This window comes from Perna viridis, chromosome 9 (genome assembly GCF_037379345.1).
Source record: "Perna viridis isolate PV_CMFRI_1.1 ecotype Kerala chromosome 9, ASM3737934v1, whole genome shotgun sequence".
In the NCBI taxonomy this organism is placed as follows: Eukaryota; Metazoa; Mollusca; class Bivalvia; order Mytilida; family Mytilidae; genus Perna; species Perna viridis.
Window position 1 is genome coordinate 30,279,003 of NC_142453.1, and position 22,021 is coordinate 30,301,023.

The following is a 22,021-nucleotide window of genomic DNA, read 5'->3' on the forward strand; positions in this document are numbered from 1 at the left end:
TGATACCCCATTCACCATTTGTTAACACGCACAATTGTACAATTGGAAAATGCAATAAAGATTCTATTAAGGTTTAAATAAATTTCATTCAGCGTTGTGAGAGAAGAAGCGGATAAGAGACAGGTCTCAATGTCCCAATATTCATATATGACAAAAACTCATGTTGTTTTTATGTTAAATTACAAAACTGCTTCAGATCAAAACCTTGAAATGGAAGTGCACAAAAGGAACGTGAAATAGAGATTCTGTGAAAGTTCCGTTCAATTCTATTCAGTGCTGTAGGAGGAATAACGGATAAGAGATGCCCCAGCGTAACAAAAGGGAGGTCTTGAAGGGGTTGGGGTGGAAGGAAAACCGGAAGAAATGTAGGACGGGTGGGTGGTCGGATGGAACACCTCTATCAATATATACTTTGCAAGGGGATATAATTATGAATTTAAGGAAAGGAGAATAGTTTTGAAGCAAACCTTGAGGAATTCTAACATACCTGTAGCAGTTTTAGTTGGCAAACAAATATAGAGGTCTCGTTAATAGTGAGAATTGAAGGAAATTGTATTTTTGGTGGCAGCAACTCAATGGAACAGTTCGAACCAGTCCATGGCAGGTTACACGTGCAGCCACCAAAGAGACACTGCCCTCTAGGAGGTGACTCATCTCGGCCACATGAACTCAGAGGACACTTAGCGTAAAACTGATATTGTATCTAAAATACAAAATTAATCTATAATCAATTAAGGCGTCAGGAATGTGAAAGCAATATAATAAACCTTAAGCATTTCCCTCCATGTCATCATATAAACAGTTTGTACATCTTTATTATATCTAGGTAATATTTTACCTGAAAGAAACTGAATCAAATCTGAACGTATAAAATACTATTCTGCTGCTTATTATGATCGGAATGGAAAATATGTTTCAATGGTATTAGTCCATGGGCTAGGAGGGTCCACCATGCACCCCACTTCCCAACTTCATGGTGATTGTAGTCAATTTATACCTCCCATTACCGAATCAATTTGTCGCCAAAGAATATTCTCGTATTCTTGTTTGGTATAAGCCTATATTTGTACCCTACTGGGTCAAAGAGCCAATATTTTTGTGAGTTTGTTGTTTGAGTCTTAGCCTTTCTGGGATGACACGTGTGCAAAAATTAAACATACTTAAGTATCATCGTAACGCTCAATGTCTGAGCTTTATAACAATACCAAGCATTGTGGTAAAATGATAAATAAATGTACTCCTACCCCGCCAAAAAATCACTTAAATTGACATATTTTTCAATGTCAAAAAATTTCATGATTTATCTATGTAGGACATTAAATTATCTATCGAATGACATCAAAATTGAGACGTTTTATTTAAGTAATAACTTGTAGAGTCGAATTTTTGTGACTTTTGACCGAAAAATCGAAAATCACATTTTTCGCATTTTTTGATAAATTCTGACTACAAAAATCGCCAATATTCATCAAAAGAACCCCAGAAGTATCAAATGTGATAACACTAAACGGAAAATACCAAATAAGCCATTTTTTACGGGAGCATAAATACTCTAGGGGTTTTGACATTGAAAGAGTAATCAAGGGAACCAAGGTTATAGCGGTAATCAAAAGAATGTAATCCAAGGACAAAGACCAGACATGGAAAACAGACATACACAACAAAGAACATAAAGTTACTAAAATTATACATACAAAGTAACAAAAGTTAATGAGCAACTCGGACTCAACTAAAACTAGGAGCATGGACCAGGTGCACCTGTAGGGTAAGCGTCCTCTGCTTTTCTAGAAACACCCGCCGAGTTGCTCATAAAAAGTCAAGTCCGGGGTAGACAAACGAGGGAAGGAAAACTATGACACGTTGAATAAATCAGTTTTATGGTGCTGATAGATACACCATAACGATCAACGAGTTCATGATAACGACCATAAAACTTCTGTAGTGATGACTTCAATCTTGTAGCAACATAACCCTGTTGAAGAAGCCTATTTGTTAGAGTTCTAGCGCGATACAAAAAGTCTGCGTAGTTTCTGCAAGCTCTGGCATAACGAATGAGTTGTGATATGAACACACCATATGCAGGAGCCGAAGGGATGTTGCCACAGATGAAAGTAAAGGTGACAATTCTGAATGAAAAGTCATCACGTTTGTCGTAAAGTTTGGTCAATAGTTTTCCTTTACCCTCGATTTCTAAGTGTAGGTCAAGATATGAGGCTGACTTCACAGTGTCTGTAGTATCCTTCATCTCAAGTTCTTTTGGGTAGATGCAATGTATCAAATCCCCAAAATTATGATTGTTTAAAGATAATACGTCATATATATATAGCTGAAACTGAGATTGAAGGATCTAGCCAAACGATATTCTTTCTTTCTGATCAGATCAGCTATAAAGTCAGCCTCATAAGAGTGAAGGAATAGGCCAGCAAGTAAAGGCGCACAATTTGTTCCCATTGGAATGCCGACTGTTTGTTGAAAAACACGTCCACCACACTGGACAAATATGTTGTCGATTAAAAATTCCAGCATTTTGTAAACGTCTTCCTCTGAATATTTGGAAGATGATTTGGAATTATTTCTTACAAAGTATGAGGAATCTCTACCAAGAACTATATATTTGTATCTTGGTGTACCATCGTTTTTGGAAAAAACAACGATGTATAATGTTTTTAAGTCGGGATTTTAACATTTGGGAATAGAAGTATACAGTGTTGAAAAATCATAGGTTTTAATGCTATTATATTCAGATAATAGTCTTGAACTGATTGTCTCCAAAAGATCTTTGAATTTTTCAGAATCCACATTGAAATATGTCAATTTAAGCGATGTTTTGGCGGGGTAGGGGTATATTTTTTCATTTTACCACAAAACCTTAAGTATCACCGCAACTTTCTTGGTACTATTGTAAAGCTGAGACATGGTCTACATGATGATACATACATATGTCAGTTCACCTTGTTCTGTAGAAAGTAGAAGTTCGTAGAATAAAAAAAAAACTTTAAAAATAGATTTTGGCCTCAACGAGGTATAAAAAGTAGCCAAAAAATACAAAAATGCCTCAGTTTATTTTTTGGCGACAAAATGGTTCGTAAATGGGAGGTATAAGGGTTCCTATAAATCCTATTTTGGTTGATGAGCCCACGTACTATATCCAATTTATTTTGCTTTTCGTGCGGAAGTTTATTAATATCTGAATAAGTAATGGTGTAAGTACACCAATGATAAAGTATTGTGAATTGATAAATATATATTTTTATAAGCTAGGATAATAATGAAATTTCAACACATGGACACGACATTGATGCATGTGCACTTACATTGTTCTGTGTGAATTCTTTTCTATCGGAAGATATTTCTAAGTCAACCATTCCTTCGGGATGTTGAGGCGCTTGGCAAACCACATGATTCAATGCTAACCATTCACCTCTCACAATAACTTTACCAAATTTACATTGATATGAATCAGATGAATTTGGAAAGTTATGACCCCAAACATGAACAGAATTTCCCCCGTTATCAAGACCTCGATTTGGTATGACACTATGAACCATCATCAAAGGTAAACAGTTCTGTCCGTAGTACGTCTCACTGCATTGATTACATAACTCCCCTGTCCACTGCTTACCGAAACAATCGCATACTCCTACGTAAATAATAACCCGCTGTTGTTTTCAATACATTACATATAAATGTACTCACTGTACAGAAATTGATGATTAACAGAATGTTCTCTGTGTAATACTTTTTGTTTTCTATATCGGACTGTCGCACAAAAACGTTAAGACCTTTTTTGCTTTCGTAACTGGTATCGCATAAATTATGTAAGTATTTTTTTATTTCACGAACAATTAAAGCTTTGTCTATACAATTCTATGACATTTAAAAAAAATACTTATTTGTTTCGCCATTCAATACTCCCCTTTGTAGGAGGCTTTTAGGAAGTTGTACGTAAATATATTTTAAAGATACAGTTGCACATCATATCAAATACCACTAATTAAGGGTAACAACAAAAATACCAAACACTATTCCGATTGATAATCAAGTCAAGTTCAAAAGAAATTTGGCAAAATAGATATTACACCACCGGAACAGATGGTACCGCAATTGTCCTGATTTGGTTACTTTCACTTCAAACAAAAAGGTGCGTTAAATCTAGAAAAAAAGAAAACCTACCAGTTTTATCGTTACATTGACCATTCACACATCTAGGACATGGTTGACAGTCTTTGCCCCAATGTAGAGGTACGCAAGAGCTACAGTCATCTCCAATAAATCTGTCACCACATACACAAACATTCGGACGGACACATATACCATGTCCGCTACAGCTGTTAACGTCTCTGAAAAGTAGTTGGATCAATTCTTGTCTGTCTAAGAATCAGGCAAAATGTGAATAAGGTGTGTACATGAAGGAAAGAAACACATATATTTTAATGCATTATCCATGCATTTCTACCTCATAATCACTAGAAATAAAAATGAAAGTGTTTATAAAGCTTGCGTTTTTAAGATATTGATTCGTCAGGTTTAGTTGAAATATACTATATACAAATGGTGGGAGCATTTTTCAGCACTTTTTCCCTATATAGGCATGCAATCAAACATATCTAAGTCACAGATGCTTCAGGACAGATTTAAATAGCTTTTTAATGGTTTTCTAGATGTATTAAATATATTTTAGGCAAAAATGACTACTTTGCGAAAAATGATGTGCCACCTACTGCCTGATTCTTACCCTGATTCAGGGAATTTTAAAAATTAAACATGTAAACTCTGTATCAACTTAAGTAGCTGTCTTTGTAAGAATCATGCAAAATCTGAAAGATGTGATACACCCAAAAAAGGCTACATATTTTTATTTTTATAATTAAGTTGCGTTATAGGTCTATACCATGAAATGTGTAATTATTCATTCAAATCTGCCTGCTCTTGAGAGATAATCAACATTGAAAATCCAATAGGTTCTATTGTATTTGAATGTCATGTACAGAGTTATATCCCTTAATTTTAAAATCTACAGTGCATTCTATATAATTTTTATCTCATAAGAACACGTGTTATATGAAAAACTGAATGTTAATGTCTGTTTACTATGGCTATTCAAACCAAATATCAAAAATAAAAATATGTAGGCTTTTTACCCATGAATCACCTTTCGCATGATTCTTAGCTTGAGTGCTACATAACAATTCGACGTTTTATGTACGTGTATTAATTTAAATGTACACGATGTTGATAATTAACTATAGAAAAGTATCAACAGTAAAACTAAGGCGAGATTAATTATACCAACATTATTATATAATCTTGGAAGGTATTTATCAATATATTTGTCTTATACATATATATGTCTTTTGGATGCGTAAAGCTGTATTTTCCCCAGGCAACATAGGGGTCCAATACATTCATTCAAGCAATACATTAGCCTTTCCAAGAATAACATACAGAACCAAATCAAGAAAATAAAAATATTTTGTGGCATAGACAACCAATCGCTACACTTACCTGTCGAACGTCAAGCGGTAAAATGTTCCAAAAAAGAAATCATAGAGAAGTTTCATTGCTTGTGAATGTTGAATATATCGAAATATTTCAACTCGCTTTATTTTAATGTACCTTCATAACAAACTCCCCAAGGCTTGTTTCGTATGATATTGGAATTTACTTTAGTTGATATTCAGCAATATTCAACTTTCACTCATCACAAAACCTGTAGACAGCTCACTGTGAACTGATAGTTGTTGCTATAAAACAGTAAACCAGTATTTTCAATATTTCTCGAGATTTGCTTTCGGAAAAAAAGAACGAAATATCGGAATATGCTAAGCTAGATTACATATCAAGGATGTTTCTATATTAGATTTTTTTTCTACTAGTAAGCCTATTTTCCATGTTGGTCCTGATAAATTACATAAATGGTATATAAATTACATACCTACATAATGCCCGTGTGCACTGCTTGCCAGCCCATCCACCACTACAGTTACAAACATTTGGACCAATACATTCTCCGTTACCATAGCAACTGTTTACATCTGAGCAGTCGTAATCTGTACACATTTCTCCCGTCCAACCTAAAAATAAAAAAAAATGGAGTTCTATCACAAAGAATATGACCCCCACCAAAAAATAAACAAACAAACAACACAAACAAACAAACCAACAATAAACCAAAAAAAAATAAATAAATAAACACTCTTCCTGATTACCAAATGCATATTTCTCATAATCAAATGCGATTCCTATTTAGTTTGTATATTGAAAGCCACCATTTATAACTTGAAGAATTATGGAAATTCACATATATTTAACAATATATAAATTTCAACTTAAAAAAAAACCCATTTTATCGGTAATATGTATTTTTTCCTATGATCTCGTTGACAGTAATTTCTCTATCTCTTATAGGTGACAGGATATTCTACAGGGTCCTGTGCGTGTCCAGGTGTCAAACGAATAGACCAACAGTAGCGCTAAGCTTTGACTACTTGGGGTTTAAACACAAGCAATCATTCAATCAGCCAAGACATTGTTAGTGATTGTGGTGACGTAATCAGATCTCCTTTATAGGGTTGCATGAAAATGATGTCACGCATCAATAGTACTGTCAAGTCACACTACCAGTTTTTTTTTCGCGACAAAAGTAGTCCTAATGTACATCAAAATGACTAGAAATGCAATAATAAAATTACCGATAAACAGAGTAATAGTTAACTTCGATTTTGATACTGAAAAAATGATGAATATTTCAACTCTCGTTCACTCGATCGGCGAGATATTTCACATAATATGGTCAATATCAAAATCGAATTAAACTAAAATTTAATATCAGTAGATCCCATTTATGCATTATAACGTTTTGATAACAACCTAAAGAGGAACCATATGTTTAACCGTTTGACTTTCAAACAGACAAACCTGATTGGCAGCGACATCTATTGGGCCTTACACATTGTCCCTTGTCACTACAATTGTTGACCCCAGAGCAATCGATATTGTTGTTTGTCAACACGGGAGTGATGTTGACAAACAGTAACGAAGTGTCACGATGACTGTCGTAGATACGGTTATAGGCGTGGCTAAAGTTGTAACTCCCCCACCAATTATATGAGGCATTTACATGATCTTGTGCTGAAATATAAAATAAAAGTAAAACAAACTTCATAACGTTTAACTCAGTGTTTGGTTTACAACATGCGCTGTAATGGCTTCCATTTTTACTTACACCGAGAAGTGCTTTTTAAATATTTGTATGATGAATCAAAGATAATTATAAGACAAATGATACTTAGCATTTGGAAATTGATTTTTTTCTATACTAGTATACTAGTTACATATCTCAAAGATTTATAACCTTGTTTGTCCAATGTATTGTAGAATATTATATTGATACATGTAGCAGTGTTTTATCGAATGTTCTCAGTGTAATAAAGTTTGATATTTCACACTATGGAATAAATTAGGTATTTTCACTCTCGGACTTTCTTCCGTCAAAACGTTTCAATAGGGAATAGCATTCCATCGTCAGTGTTTTATCGAATGTTCCAAGTGTAATAAATTGTGATAATTTACACTGTGAAATAAATTAGGTATTTTCACTCTCGGACTTTCTTCCGTCAAAACGTTCCAACAGGGATTAGCATTCAATCGTCAGTGTTTATCGAATGTTCCAAGTGTAATCAATTGTGATAATTCACACTGTGAAATAAATTCGGTAATTTCACTCTCGGACTTTCTCCCTAATGGCTTGAAAACGTCACAACAGGGAAAATTAATCCGCCGTCAGTGTCTTATCGAATGTTCCCAGTGTACCAAATTTTGATAATTTACACTGTGAAATTAATTCCGTAATTTCACTTTCTGACTTTCTGCTGACAAAACGTCACAACACGAATATCAATCAGCCGTTCCCAAAATTTTAAAATTCATTTTAACAAAAAAGCAATGAATAATGGAGGAACTCTACATAATAAATACAATTAATTTTTTATCGTGAATAACCAAAATATGATCACTTGTGCCTAGAAGCATAAAGATTTAACTCGTGCGCGGGACAAGTTCCGTACACTCGTTAAATCTAGGCCTTCTTCGGTCCTCGTGATCATCTTTTGGTTATTCTCTCTTTTCAATTAACTTTCCTATTATTTCTTACCTTTCCTTTTCACATAAATATCCAACGATGTCTCTGGGTTGTCAAATATGTTATATGACAAATTGAAATGCCGAGACTCTAAAATAATTGTGGCTAGATTAGATTGAGTAGACAGGAACTGGTTGTAGTAGAATGTTCCATTTAATTCGCCTATGACGTCGCTTGTAAACACATTGACACAACACTCACTGTCGATGTTTGTGAAGATATTTGTACTAAAATCAATGTATCTTCCCACATGAGTTGATTTGGTTTCAGTTAACAAATCAACTAAGCATTGGTTCGGTTGTCTACAGAAGGCGTTCTGAATTGTGTTGTCGTGAAAACTCAGGGAAGCATTGTTCCAAGTTTGTAAATATAAATGACAGGTATTTGTAAAAACATTCAATCCAATATTTGCATGTCCCATATATGCATTGGTATTGTATTCATTTGAAGGTAATTCTATGTGTAATGCGTCCCTTGTGATGTTTGAAAAATTATTTTCGTTGATTTCGACGGTATTCTTATCCGATACATAATGGGTCCTAAAATCGACCCCGTTAGAACAGTTGGCAAACGAACACCGTCGTACTTGTAAAGTACCTCCATAATATCCTGATTCCGTATACACACCTTTTATACTATTGGTAATATTGCTGTCAAAGATTTGCAAGTTAACTTGTTGTTCTTCCATCACAATGCCTGTTGAAACACTGTTTATGTGCACATTCCGAACAATAACACTACCACTTTCGGTAATAAGAATACCATGGCTCTTACAGCTGTCAATTAATGTTTTAGAGAAGTCATAAGTTATGTCACCATCTGATGAAGGAGTAATGGTAATACAAGATCCCTTGGAACTGCTTATACGTGATCGTTTAATCTCAAACTGAGATGTGTATGCTACAAATCCTTTCTCAGTATTTGACATGTGAAGTAGGTGTATTGATGAAAACTCTACAAACAATCGAAACATCAAATAGAGGCTCCCAGGAGGCTGAATCGCTCACCTAGTTAAATTTTTGCCTTTTAAGGGCAATAACTCTAACAAGGAGTTGTCAGACAATTTTGACTCCATTTGATTCATTGGACACATTTATAAGCCTTATAATAAGGATCACCTCATCAATTGAAAGCTATTGGCTAAACCTAACAGATTTGGAGATACAGATTTGGAGATTTATGCAAAAATCTGCTGTCTGACCCCATTGTTATATTTTGGGAAACGGCAGCCATACCCTATAAAACAAAAATGTCAACTTTCGTTGAATTCTCTAGAGCAGATTTTTTAAAGTAATAATATCATAAACAGAAAAAAACGTCCAAAAATGGTAATAACTCCAACATGGGTCAACAAATTTTCATCAATTTTGACCAAAGATAGATCTCTTCATGCTGATTAATTTGACTTCATGTCAGATTTTGGTCAAACCTAACCGTTTTGTAGATATATGCAAAAAATCTGCTGTCTGACCTCAATGGTAAATTTTTAGTAACAGCGGCCATGCTTTATACATGTAACAGATCAAAAATCAAAACGGTCAATATGTTACGGATTCCCTTTAAAAAAATACCAACTTTCATTGAATTCTGTAAAGTAGTTTTTGAGAAGATTTTTTAAAATAATAACATTAAAAAAGCAAAAAACGTCCAAAAAGGGCAATGACTCCAACATCTCCAACATGGGTCAACATATTTTCACCAAATTGTGCCCACAAATAGATCTCATCATGCTGAACACTTTTCCCCATGTCAAAATTCGGCAAAACCTTACGGTTTTGGAGATATATGTAAAAAACTACTGTCTGACCCCTATGTTCTATTTTTAGAAACGGCGGCCATGTTTTTCGACGGATCAAAAATCCCCACATCAGTTCTATGGACAATATCCCAAGAAACATTTAAAGTAAGTTTGTTTCCAGTTGGTCGAGTGGTGTCAGAGGGGAAGAGTTTTGAAAGAAATAACATTCAAAATAGCAAAACAAAAACGTTGAAAAAGGGCAATAACTCCAACATGGCTTAATAGATTAAAATGATAATTTGACTGCAGATAAATCTTATCATGCTAAACACTTTAACACGATCAGAATTTGGCTAAATCTAACGGTTTTGGAGATATATGCGAAAAAACTACTGTCTGACCCCTACGTTCTAGTTTTAGTAACGGCGGCCATGTTTTTTTCGACGGATCAAAAATCTCCACATCAGTTCTTTGCAAGATACCACAAGGAATTCTTTGCAAGATACCACAAGGAACATTCATACCAAGTTTGGTACAAATTGGTCAAATAATTTCAGTGAAGAAGAGTTTTGAAAAAACTGTTAACGACGACGACGGACGCCAAGTGATGGCAATAGCTCTTATGGCCTTCATGCAAACTTGTTTAATCTTCGCATAATATGGTCAAGTAAAGTAGATTATAATTTGTGAACAATAAACTGTCATTATATTTTTCTGATAGAGGTAGGTCACCGAAATATTTCAGGTCAAATGTCCAAATCTCAAATCAAAGTGAGGCAAATGTGTTGAGATATAAAAGCAACTGTAAAATATCGTTAATTCTAATATGAAGTATTTCAAAGCTCTTTACACCACAGCCATGGTAAACACGTGGTAATAATATGACCAACGTCATAGACGTATGACCGTCTTTTGGAGACGTCATAGATAAATTTTACCTAATTTCACAGACGTTTCAATTTCCATTTCGCGCAATATATATTCTGCGTCTATTAAAAATATGAAGAAACTAGTCCTATAAATATCGAAATAAATCACGGAAACTCAACGTTTACATTGTAAAATCACGGGCTGGTTGGCCATTTTTATCTTTCGCTCAAGATAAACAATGCGGCAAAAATGGCCAGTCTTTGGTAAAACAATAATGGAGTTTCAGTGATTTATTTCTTAATTTTATACTGAAGTCAAAAGTGTAAAGACAAATAACACGTTTTGTTTGATAAAAACAAAACACACATGACATTGAACAGGTTTTGTATTTTTTGAAGATTCTGTTCAAAAACTTGCACGAAAATCCTTAGGTTTTGTCATGTCTTACCATTCGATCGAAGCAGCACACCATGCCAGTATGATTCTTGTATCGTATCGAACGCTGTGAAACTGCTCATTTCAAACACATCATTTGCATCGTTTATTTTTAGAGATCCTGAAACAAAAACGAAATAAACTTTTCTCATATAGCATTTCACCAAACTATATAACAAAAGAATTATCATGTTTGATGAGGCACAATTATCAAGTAAGCTATAAAATGCTTCTATTTCGTATGTATTCTGATATATGCAACATATGTATAAGAGTAATCAAGGGAACCAAGGTTATAGCGGTAATCAAAAGAATGTAATCCAGGGACAAAGACAAGACATGGAAAACAGACATACACAACAAAGATCATAAAGTTACTAAAATTATACATACAAAGTGACAAAAGCAAATGAGCAACTCGGACTCTACTAGCAACTGGAAGCATGGACCAGGTGTACCAGTAGGGTAAGCGTCCTCTGCTTTACTAGAAACACCCGCCGAGTTGCTCATAAAATGCCAAGTCCGGGGTAGAAAAACGAGGAAGGAAAACTATGACCCGTCGAGTAAATCAGTTTTCATGCTGCTGATGGATACACCAAAACGGTCCACGAGTTCATGATGACGACCATAAAACGTCTGTAGTGATAACTTCAATCTTGTAGCAACCAAACCAAAACTTCTGTAGTGATAACTTCAATCTTGTAGCAACCAAACGCTGTTCCAGAAGCTTGTTTGTTAGAGTTCTAGCGCGATCGATACAAACAATCTGCGTAGTTTCGGCAAGCTATAAATAACTATTTGCGTACGTGGCCATTTGTTTTATGTTATTGACTTTAAGTAGACATAAACAGTTTATTAACTTTGGTAATTACATATTTTTATTTATTTTGGTTCCAATTTGAATAAGAGCTAAGTAAAATACTCATTAACCTCCATATCAAAATAAAACAGAAGATTCAATATATCAACCATTAGATTTATAGATAAACTCTTTACCAATGTATTAACTAAAATTTCATGTGAAGTAAAAATTATTCTTACCTGCTATATAAATTCCTCTATTTTTCTTGAAATTCAACGTAATCGCACCTATGATCGTCAATCTTACCCCAGGTCTGTAAAAAATATTTGGTGATAAATTCTTATGTAAAAAGTGGTACAAAATATCATTTTTATCCAAAAAATTGATATGGGGACTGTGGTTACATATCTGGCACAACAAACGTTTCTGATATAGACTGAATTTTGACAAAAATCAAAATTTGAATTCGATAATGACTTCTCATAATTCAAGATCCGAAATCTAAATACAAGGTTTAATTAAGCATACCAGGACCCCGAAAATTCAAATTGAAGATGATAATTTTGAAACATCTAGAATTTGATGGAGAAAATTGTAATTTTATATCAATATAGCAGAAACAAAGCGTTCAATTCAATATAATATTAATTTTAATTTAAAATTAAAACTATTGGGTATCAGTGTGCGGGTAAAAAACTCCAGAAAAATAAATCTTGATACATAGTTAGATTTACATATAGTTTATAAACTAACATTAAATGTTCAAGAATACGAATTAAATCCTCTTTAAAAAATGTTTAAAATAACCGTACAAAGCTCGAGAAAACTTGTTCAGTCCTTATAAGATTTCATCCTTTTGGTCTACAATTCTAACAAGTTTTTGGAACATGTCCTCCAAAATCTACCAACTTCCTTTCGTCTTACATGTATGGGACATTATGATTCAATTCAACTTTGATAATTCCTTGAGTACCATCCTGTGTAAGAATCAGGCAATAGGGGGCACATCATATTTCTCAATTTGTTTTTTGTTTTTTGCCTTAAATATACTAAATACATCTAGAAAACAACTGAAAAGCTATTTAAATTTATCCTGAAGCATCTGTGACATAGAACTTTTTTGACTGCTTATATAAGGATGAAGTGAGGGAAAATTTTCTCGGCCATTTTGTTTTAACATATAGCGCTTTTCAACTAATTTTGACCTATCAATATCTTAAAAAGACTTTGATGGTTATTTCTGAAGGTTATCGGGTATAAATGCTTGGTCAATCCAATAAAATCTCTGTGTTTTTTTCCTTGATGTGCCACACCTTATACACATTTTGCCTGATTCTTAGACGAAGAAGTACTTAAATTCTCAAGTCATTGTTATTGGACGAGGACATTGTCAGAGGACTATACAATCGACATTTATATCAAGTCGTGATATCACTCTTTCTATGACATACAGTTTATTCTATACCACCGTTAATCATGTTGATCTGTAGAACAAAATGCTGAATCAATTGGAACCTAATTATGTAGTCCATGTTCTTGTTAAGACAGTTTATGCTACCATATGAACATCACAATTGCGGATAATTTAGCCAAATAAACACTCAATTGAGTTTCGGTGTTTTCCTTGTGGCTTAAATAGATATTTATTCTAAATTGCTAAGATTAAAATATTTCAAGCGGAAGTAAATTAAAAAAATTACATCAAAACAAATGTAATTATCAAAGAGAAATTAAAAAGACTATACTTATACCTGATGAATATAGACCTAGATATTACTGTCAAATTTCCTTTTGATTGTACGTCAAAGGTTATGTTGCTATTTATTTCACCCCCAAAAGCACCATCTACGGCGAAATCTTCATGGGAAGAATTTTCCAGCTGACTAAGATGTCTGTCCATGTAGTATGGTATGTATTTGATAAAACTCTTAGTCATGTCCTTCTCAAATCCACATACACGCTCAATAATCTCATTACAGTTGCCTGTTCCCCAGTAGTTATAAGTAGCCATTATTGCGTATTCTAATCGATCGTTTTTAAAAATTGGTCCCGTTAAGATGCATGCTGTAGGATGATTGTTTGTAAAAATATTATTTTGAATTCTTAGCAAAAAGGCATTTTCTACATCAATGAGTGTACTTGAGGCATAATTATCAACAAATACATTGTTTTCAAAAACAATATCGTTCATTAACTTCCTGATAGCGTAATTGTCAGAAAATATAATCATCCTACTGGCTTTGTTGCCTGTAAATCGATTATTTATCATTTTGAAATCTCCAACATAATCTGTGTCAAACACTACCATTGTTCTTTCAGTCATGGTGTTGTTAACTACCGTATTGTTGTTAAAACTTATATACGCCATATTTTCATAATATGTGTAGTGTCTACTTAAAACATCTAGAACAGAGAAACTAGTTTTAAATGTATTGTTTTCAACATTCAATTTTAGGTCGCCCTTACTATTCCACTGCAACTCTATTTTCATGCCATAGTTCGTATTGTTGGTGAATAGATTATTTGTAAATTGAATTTCCCAGTCCGCATCTATTGTCTTTTCCATGTAGATAAATGACTTTCTATCCCATGCATATCTGCTGTATAAGCGATAGCTGTGATGTTCTATAATACAAGAATCTGCAACCAAACGACTGTTTCCAATTACCTTCATGGCGTAATGGACATTATGGGAAAATAAGGTTAAATAAAATTCTATTTCGCCTTTATATTCCTGATCCACGTATACCCCATGCTTTTTATTCCCAGTAATCTGACACTGTGAAAACTTAACTATTACTGCTGCAGTAACGTATATCCCATTCAGATTATTGTCTGAATAACACCCATCAATTTGAAACGAGACATTCCGATTGACACTTTGATCAGATATAATCATCAAACCATTTCTACCATTGTTAGACGCTGCTAGCTCAGTATAGATGTTTTCTGGCTCTGTTCCACTAATAAGTATAGTTATTCCGTCCCCTGAGGATGATGTGGAGTTAACATTATTCAAATCTGTATTACAGCTCTTTATCCGTAAACCGTCTGTCGTTTTTTCAATTCCTGTATGACGAATTACCGACTTTTTCGATTTCCCTGCATATAATGTTAAGAAACAAGCTTTTAATGAGTTAGGTATAGCACCAATTTATGACTGTAATCAAAAACACAAAATTAAAAATATTTTTTTAAATACAAAATGAAAACACTTTTAAGTAATATTGTTCATAGAAATCATAGTGTTCTATCCAATTTTTCATTTCATCATGTTAATTTTATCATCAATGTCAGTATGCTGAATAGCTGAAATATTGCTGCTTGGGTGTCAAACACCAACAATCAATCACTAAAGTGTGCCCTCGTTCGTGCATCATTGCATGTTATCCATTGATAGCACTTTGGTGAATTCTCAGTGGCAATTATTAATTTTTATAGAAATCTGTTAACGGGACCAACAATTTCTGCGGAGGGAACTTTTAGTAGGAAAGGATTAATTTTGGCTTAGGAGAGTAACATTTTAAATATACAACAGACGTAGTCCATCTAAATAAATTCGTATATCACACTATTCCTTGCATAGTGATTAATCATTTGCAAAGAACGTACTCCAATAGCCAGACCTGGTTAATACGCCACAGGTTCACTAGTTGGTAGGCTTTCATGTCGGGCAAATGTAAACACTGTTTTACTATTAGACAGATGTTACAAGTTTCAGCATCCACCCTTCACATTTCAACGTGTGATAAACTACTATATAAGGCAAGATTCTAGCGGAAATCAAAAGAATGTAATCCATGGAGGAAGACTAGATAGAAAAAATAGACACACACAACAAAACAAGAAACACCAAAAATAACATATACAACTCGGACTCCAATCAAAAGTGAGAGTATAGACCAGGTGTAAGCGTCCTCTACTTACAAAAACCCACCAAAATGCTCATGAAAAGTCAGTCCATGGTAGACGAAAGAGGAAAGGAACACAATGACACGGTAAACAACTTGGATCTCATGTTGAGGATGAAAACGCCGTAACAATCCACGAGTTCGGCGAAGCACTCGACGTTCAAAATCGTATGCTGACGTGTGCTTTAGTTTACAACCATTTGTTAATTTCAAAAAAGGGATAGGACACAAGTTTCGTGTTTCAACGCGTTTGTAACGTATTTAAAAAATGCTCCTAAACTATACCAGCATGTAAGTATACAATCATTGTATGCATATCATGTTTGATAAAACACTTGAAAGTGATCTCTCTTATTTTTTTCAATAAAACATTGTATGCAAATAGCAATAGCTGTTGCGTATCTCTGTAGAAATGTTGAGAATTTCCTTCTCAGTCAATTTTTTTTAATTTAATTTGGTCAAGTATAACCATTGTTTTATGTTTTTGTTTTGCATTCCTTTTTCAATGATCACATTTAATCAATCTGACCAATTAATATTGACTCTGCCTCGACAGTATTTAAATGTCTCATACATTTTGTAATATAAGGAGAATTAATGGAAAGAGTGAATATATCAAAGAGACAACAACCCCACCAGGATGACAAATATCAGCTAAATTCCACCCTTTGGTCTTCAATGAAATCCTCACACTACTTGGGAGGCTGCAGCTGGCAACAAAACAACATTATACACAAGTACAGCAATATGGTTGCATCTATATACCCCAGCAACAGAGAGTAAATTGAAAGTGAAAACGAAACAAGAATGCAGAGGTCAGAAATGTCTGACTTGGGACATGTGCAAGAAATGTGGTGGGGTTTGAGTACTTTGGTGTGATCACAGCCAATCCCATTTTAAAACTGGCCACCGATGAAAAAAAAAATTGAAATATTCAATCATACCTAAAATCAGTTCAAAATTAAAAGGTCTGAAAGTTTGGTTTGGCAGGTATAAACCGATAACGTATAGTTCCATTCTACTATAAATGAAGTACGGAAAAAAATCCACTTAAACATCCAGAAAGTAACACAAAAATAATACAAGCATATGTTCTGTTATATGTTACGCAGGATTTTTTTATATATAAAGTATACATTTTTGTTTGTCTTTTGTCATTTAAGAGGACACGATTTAGAATATATTCTTACAGATTTTAACTTTCGAACTGGATTCGTACTTAAAGATTAAAAAAATCCATTTTTTTCATAAATTCTATGAAAAACGTTTATCATACAATAGCGTGCTTGATTTCGGAGGCGAGGTGGAGTCGTTAATGTATGTTGGACTTTTTACCTACGACGCGGAGGAGTGTTGTACTTAAGCAACGAGGCGGATAGTGTCGTACAGAAATATCCTACATACAGCCTTTAATTACAATTTCACGATTTCATACTACCTCGTTCTGACCGAATATCAATTCCTTTCCACCTTTTTGTGTCGTCTTCTGCTTTCAAGTTTACAATCGCATCTGAGGTTCCATTCGAAATAAAGACGCCTGTACAGAATATGAACGTTTTCATCGTGAAAGTTTTATAATATGCGTTTGTCTAGATACATAATAAATTATAATATTTCTATATTTTATTTCCTTTCGAAAAATTAATGTGTAGCGATGTATAGTTTCATTATATTTAGTTCATGTTTAATTTCTATAGACATATTTTGTTTTTTTTTCTCGTTCGTTTTGTGTTCAGAAGTAAAGTTTTAAACGGTTTTCAAAAAGAAAAATGAGGAAGTACAGTATTAATGTACCTAATCAAATATTGCTTTCAGTCTTCGATTATTTTAGTTTTGAAAATCACTTAGAATTTTCAGTTTTTTCCCCTTACCGTATTTACGTATATGTGTTTTACTTTATTGTACGGTGTACCTACCATGCACTACTACTCCAAGATCCTCTTTAAAAAAGATCTCTACCCCAGCCTCTAGTATCAATGATGTTTTTTCAGGAATGACTATATTGGAAACCGCTAAATAAGGGCTACCCGCTTTTCTTAGCACAGTATCTTTATCTACATTGCCACCGATTTCCCCAGATGAATGTACAAATTCTGCTGTTTCATTCCTGATATCGCTGAAGTTGTTAGATCCTAAGTATGGCTTGTAGTTTACGTCAAACAAAGTGTCATCAAAATCGTGGTCAAAGATAAATTTGTCAATAGTTTTGACATCCGTCGTTCCCCAGTAGTTCAGTGATGCATTAATCACTAAGCCCGAGTTATCCAAAATTCCAGGAATCACCTTAACGTTATATGCAGCAAAAGCGCTGTCAAATACATTATGATGTATGTTGATATTCGCAGAGTTTATCAGCACAACAGTTCCGGTGTTGTTTATGAATGCATTTCGTAAAAGGTCAATCGATGAATTCCCTAAATTCATTTGCATCAATGTGATGATTCCGTTGCCGTTATTTTCTGAAAGTTCATTTCCGGATATCACAATACTATAGAACCGGAGGGAAATTACAGATATATTAATGCATTTAGCGTTTTGTGCGAAAATATTGTTTTCGATGTCCATAGAATAAACAGGTGCATTGATTTCAATAGATACTGTTTTTGTTTTCTGAAATGTGTTGTCGAGGATCGATAACTCTCCCTGTGGGCTTGTGTTGGTGTCTGCAACAATGCACCCTCCAAGAGATATCGCCTCGCTTCCACCAGTAAAACTATTATTAAGGACTTCAATTTTTTCCACTTTTGATATTGTTTTAAGAATCGAGCCAACATTGCCTAGGATTATAAAGGATGATCGACGTAACGCACTATTGAAATTTGAAGAACATAATTCAAACTTAAACATATCGTTCCTGACTGTCTTAAACGCACTATCATTACATTCGAACATTACATGAACCTGATCGACTTGTACGTGCTGCTCCGTTATGCGAAACAAATACCCTGTCTCACTTGAAAGTTTACTTTCTGTTATCCGTATTGTAATGTTACCCTTTTTATTTATGTGTAAATCTGCCAAACCTGTCTGTGTTGTTACGTAAGAGTTTTGTATGAGAAGAGTAAAGTCCTCTCCTCTACTGTATGCCTCTATAAGTCTGTTTGTTTGTGTCACAGTGCTGCTTTCTATGTTAATTATCGAAGGGGCACTTTTAATGACAGAAACTTCGATACAATCAGACAAATTTGAGCCTGCAATCTGTATATCTACAATTGAAATAAATGAAAGGCAAACTTGATAAATAAGACGACATCGGGACATTGATTAAAGACACTGTGTACAACATATGTAAATGTAACTGATTTAAATGAATTATGTAAACTTAGAAATGATTGCGTGCATTCATAATTGCAATTTTGTCATTTATATTGCAAGCTTTTATTGAACATGGTAGGACCTCTCGGTGATGTATTCAGCTTCTTATTTCGATAGTTTGTTCAGAGTACTTCTTGTATACAACTAAATTTTGGATAATGATTTTCCTACTTCTCGAATTATAATGCTGCTGAAGAGAAGTTACTCTTGTTCAAGAAAAATAAGATTTAATTTGACTAAGAAAAATAAGATTTTGTTGAATTACATACATTTTTGTGGTTTTAGTCCTAATATTTCCTTGTACTTTTGATCAAAATCCTCTGTTTTAAGTTTCGAAACTTAAGCGTTGCATACTTGGTAATATCAAGAACTTGATTTGAATTATTTGAACCATTTATCTTCTTCGGTATAAGGAGCTGATAGTTTGCGCCACTATTTCACAACAGACAATGACAATCAGACGACATTGTAAACTAAAACAGAAGATTACACCGATAATAGTTTATTCTGGCAGCCTGTTTCCAATCGCAAAATCGTTTTATGGAATAAGAATGCAATTTCTATATATTGTCACAAAAAAAATACATTGTTGTATATATATTCCACACAAAATATTAGAAATGAAACCGGGGAATGAAACCCTTGTGGTTACTTTTTAATACCTGAACTATACACATGAATGCCATTCCACTTTCCTTTGCCAGTTTCACCTCGTATGGTTGTTGTAACCGTAGAATTTCCGATATCGAGTGGTCCTTAACAGACAAAAACGTGTGTACAGTAAATATGATAAGATGTTGCTAACCATAAATTTTATACTGTTTCAAATGAAAGTATAAGTCATTGTGCGACTGTTATAATTAGACAAAAAGTCTTCATCTGCCCCATTACAGAAAACAAAACAAAAATTGACAGACCTAAATTTTCATGTTTTTTTTCTTTGTTATTTCAAGTTATGACATAATTTACAAATCCACAAACATTTTCTTTATCTCTAAATAAGTACTGTTAAACATATTTTTTTGCAAAGGCATGGGCAACAAAAAGAAATAATAACAATAAAAAATAATAACGCAAAATAAACGCGGCAGTTGAAAAGATACCTTGTAATATAAATCCTCTCTTTGGTTGCACTATTAAAATTCCCCCACTGATATTAAATCTTGATGTCTTGTTGACAATAATTGTGCGATTTACGGACACCTTCTCACTTTCAGTAAGTGATAACACAAAATCAGACTCAATGACCCCACCAATAATGGTAAATCCTAGCTCCGGATCATAGTGACGACTGAAAATATCTGCTGCCCTTACGTCATTTGGTGATGTCATTTCCGAAGTCAAGTATATCATATCAGTCAACACACGACCTTTTGTAGAATCAATGAAAACGTCACAAATTTTGCTTTTTACTAAATGTACATTGTCCGTTCCCCAGAAATTATAGCTAGCAGTAATATGCTGGTCTTTATCGAATTTTTCGCCAATTTTAAGTAGGCAAGTTGCTTGAGTGTTGTTTATAAAACTATTATAAGACATAGTGTGTCTTAGGTCCGTTTGAAGGTACACCACAGTTGGTACGCTGCTTTCTTTAAAGGTGTTTTTCGTAATGGACAGGATAGAGTTCATCGACAAGATTGCAGATTGTTCCACACCATAGACGTTGTCAAACGTGTTATTTTCTGCAATGATGTTGACAGGTGTTTTGGAATTCCCCTTTATTTTGAGTCCACCCCTAACGTTACTCAGGATATTGTTGGTTATAAAGGCATCACTTCTGACCCCAAACCTAAGATAGACAGGGTACTCATGGTGATATTTATGGTCACGGATAATGTTGTTTGAAATTATCAGGAAGATAATTAGATTTGCATTATTGAAGTACGAAGAATACTCTAGGTAAACTTGCTGATGATAATTTCCTTTAATCACATTGTTGTCAAACAAATGACTTAAGTTGGATGAACAAGTCCAACAATGATATTCTAAATAAACACCGGAATATCCGTTTAACGTAACTTCCGAATTCGAAACATTCACCTGGATTGGGAAATTAGTAAAGGATGTACTTAGATGTATGCCATATCTACCATTCCTTGAGAATGTCGAATTTTCCAAAGATATCGATATAGGGAGTCTATCGGAAGAAACTAATCCAGCGTGTTTATTACCATTCAAATAACAATAATACAGCTTGAGCTCAGTGTATGCAGTATCGGTTTTGTCCCAATTTTCTATAACAAATCCGTGATTTTCATTCCAACTAAAATCTGATTTTTCAATATAAATAGATGGTCGTTCTTGAACTCCAATCAAATATATGCCATAATTGTTGTACATGGATTTGGTATTAGAAACGATAGGGGAAGACGCGTTTTGACCATTAACGGATTTGCTTTCTGTTCCTCCTGATATTTTAATTCCTGAGTAACAACCGTAAATTAAAACGTGGTCGAGGCGAATTCCGAGTCCATCGCCCTGTACCCCTACTGATGCTTGACGAACTGTTGTATGTGTCAGAGTTATATTTCCTGAAAGATGCATTTAAAAATCTTTAAGAATTGACTCAAAATGCTATTGGAAATATGTGAGAAAAGTTTTTCTCTTCGAAACGCGAACCTTATTCGTAGAGACAACCATGGTCACATTACCTTAACTACATTATAAATTGAGACCTTAACGACTCAGTTAACTAAGATGTTTTTAATCCAAAGAGTATGAATTAAGGGAGGACGTATGATGATTAGTTTACTGTAAAGCGAAGCCAGGCTGAAAAGGTCTTTTGAGAAAAATTTTGGAAAATCACAAAT

The 22,021-nt window shown here is 34.0% G+C and overlaps 1 protein-coding gene across 4 annotated transcripts in view; it reads right to left on the reverse strand.

Moving 5' to 3' along the window:
• LOC148607747 (uncharacterized) overlaps positions 1 to 22,021 on the reverse strand; it is a 67,009-nt gene that overhangs the window by 23,365 nt on the left and 21,623 nt on the right. For all 4 annotated transcript variants that reach the window (XM_088543623.1, XM_088543626.1, XM_088543624.1 and 1 more), the window contains 13 exons: positions 20,315 to 21,742; positions 19,874 to 19,966; positions 17,813 to 19,102; positions 17,335 to 17,433; positions 13,737 to 15,087; positions 12,225 to 12,298; positions 11,197 to 11,304; positions 8,153 to 9,094; positions 6,919 to 7,131; positions 5,936 to 6,074; positions 4,174 to 4,340; positions 3,315 to 3,640; positions 488 to 703 (listed from right to left, as the gene is read on the reverse strand). In XM_088543623.1, the coding sequence (XP_088399749.1) occupies positions 488 to 703; positions 3,315 to 3,640; positions 4,174 to 4,340; positions 5,936 to 6,074; positions 6,919 to 7,131; positions 8,153 to 9,094; positions 11,197 to 11,304; positions 12,225 to 12,298; positions 13,737 to 15,087; positions 17,335 to 17,433; positions 17,813 to 19,102; positions 19,874 to 19,966; positions 20,315 to 21,742 (6,446 nt within the window). The remainder of the gene's footprint in view (positions 1 to 487; positions 704 to 3,314; positions 3,641 to 4,173; positions 4,341 to 5,935; positions 6,075 to 6,918; positions 7,132 to 8,152; positions 9,095 to 11,196; positions 11,305 to 12,224; positions 12,299 to 13,736; positions 15,088 to 17,334; positions 17,434 to 17,812; positions 19,103 to 19,873; positions 19,967 to 20,314; positions 21,743 to 22,021) is intronic.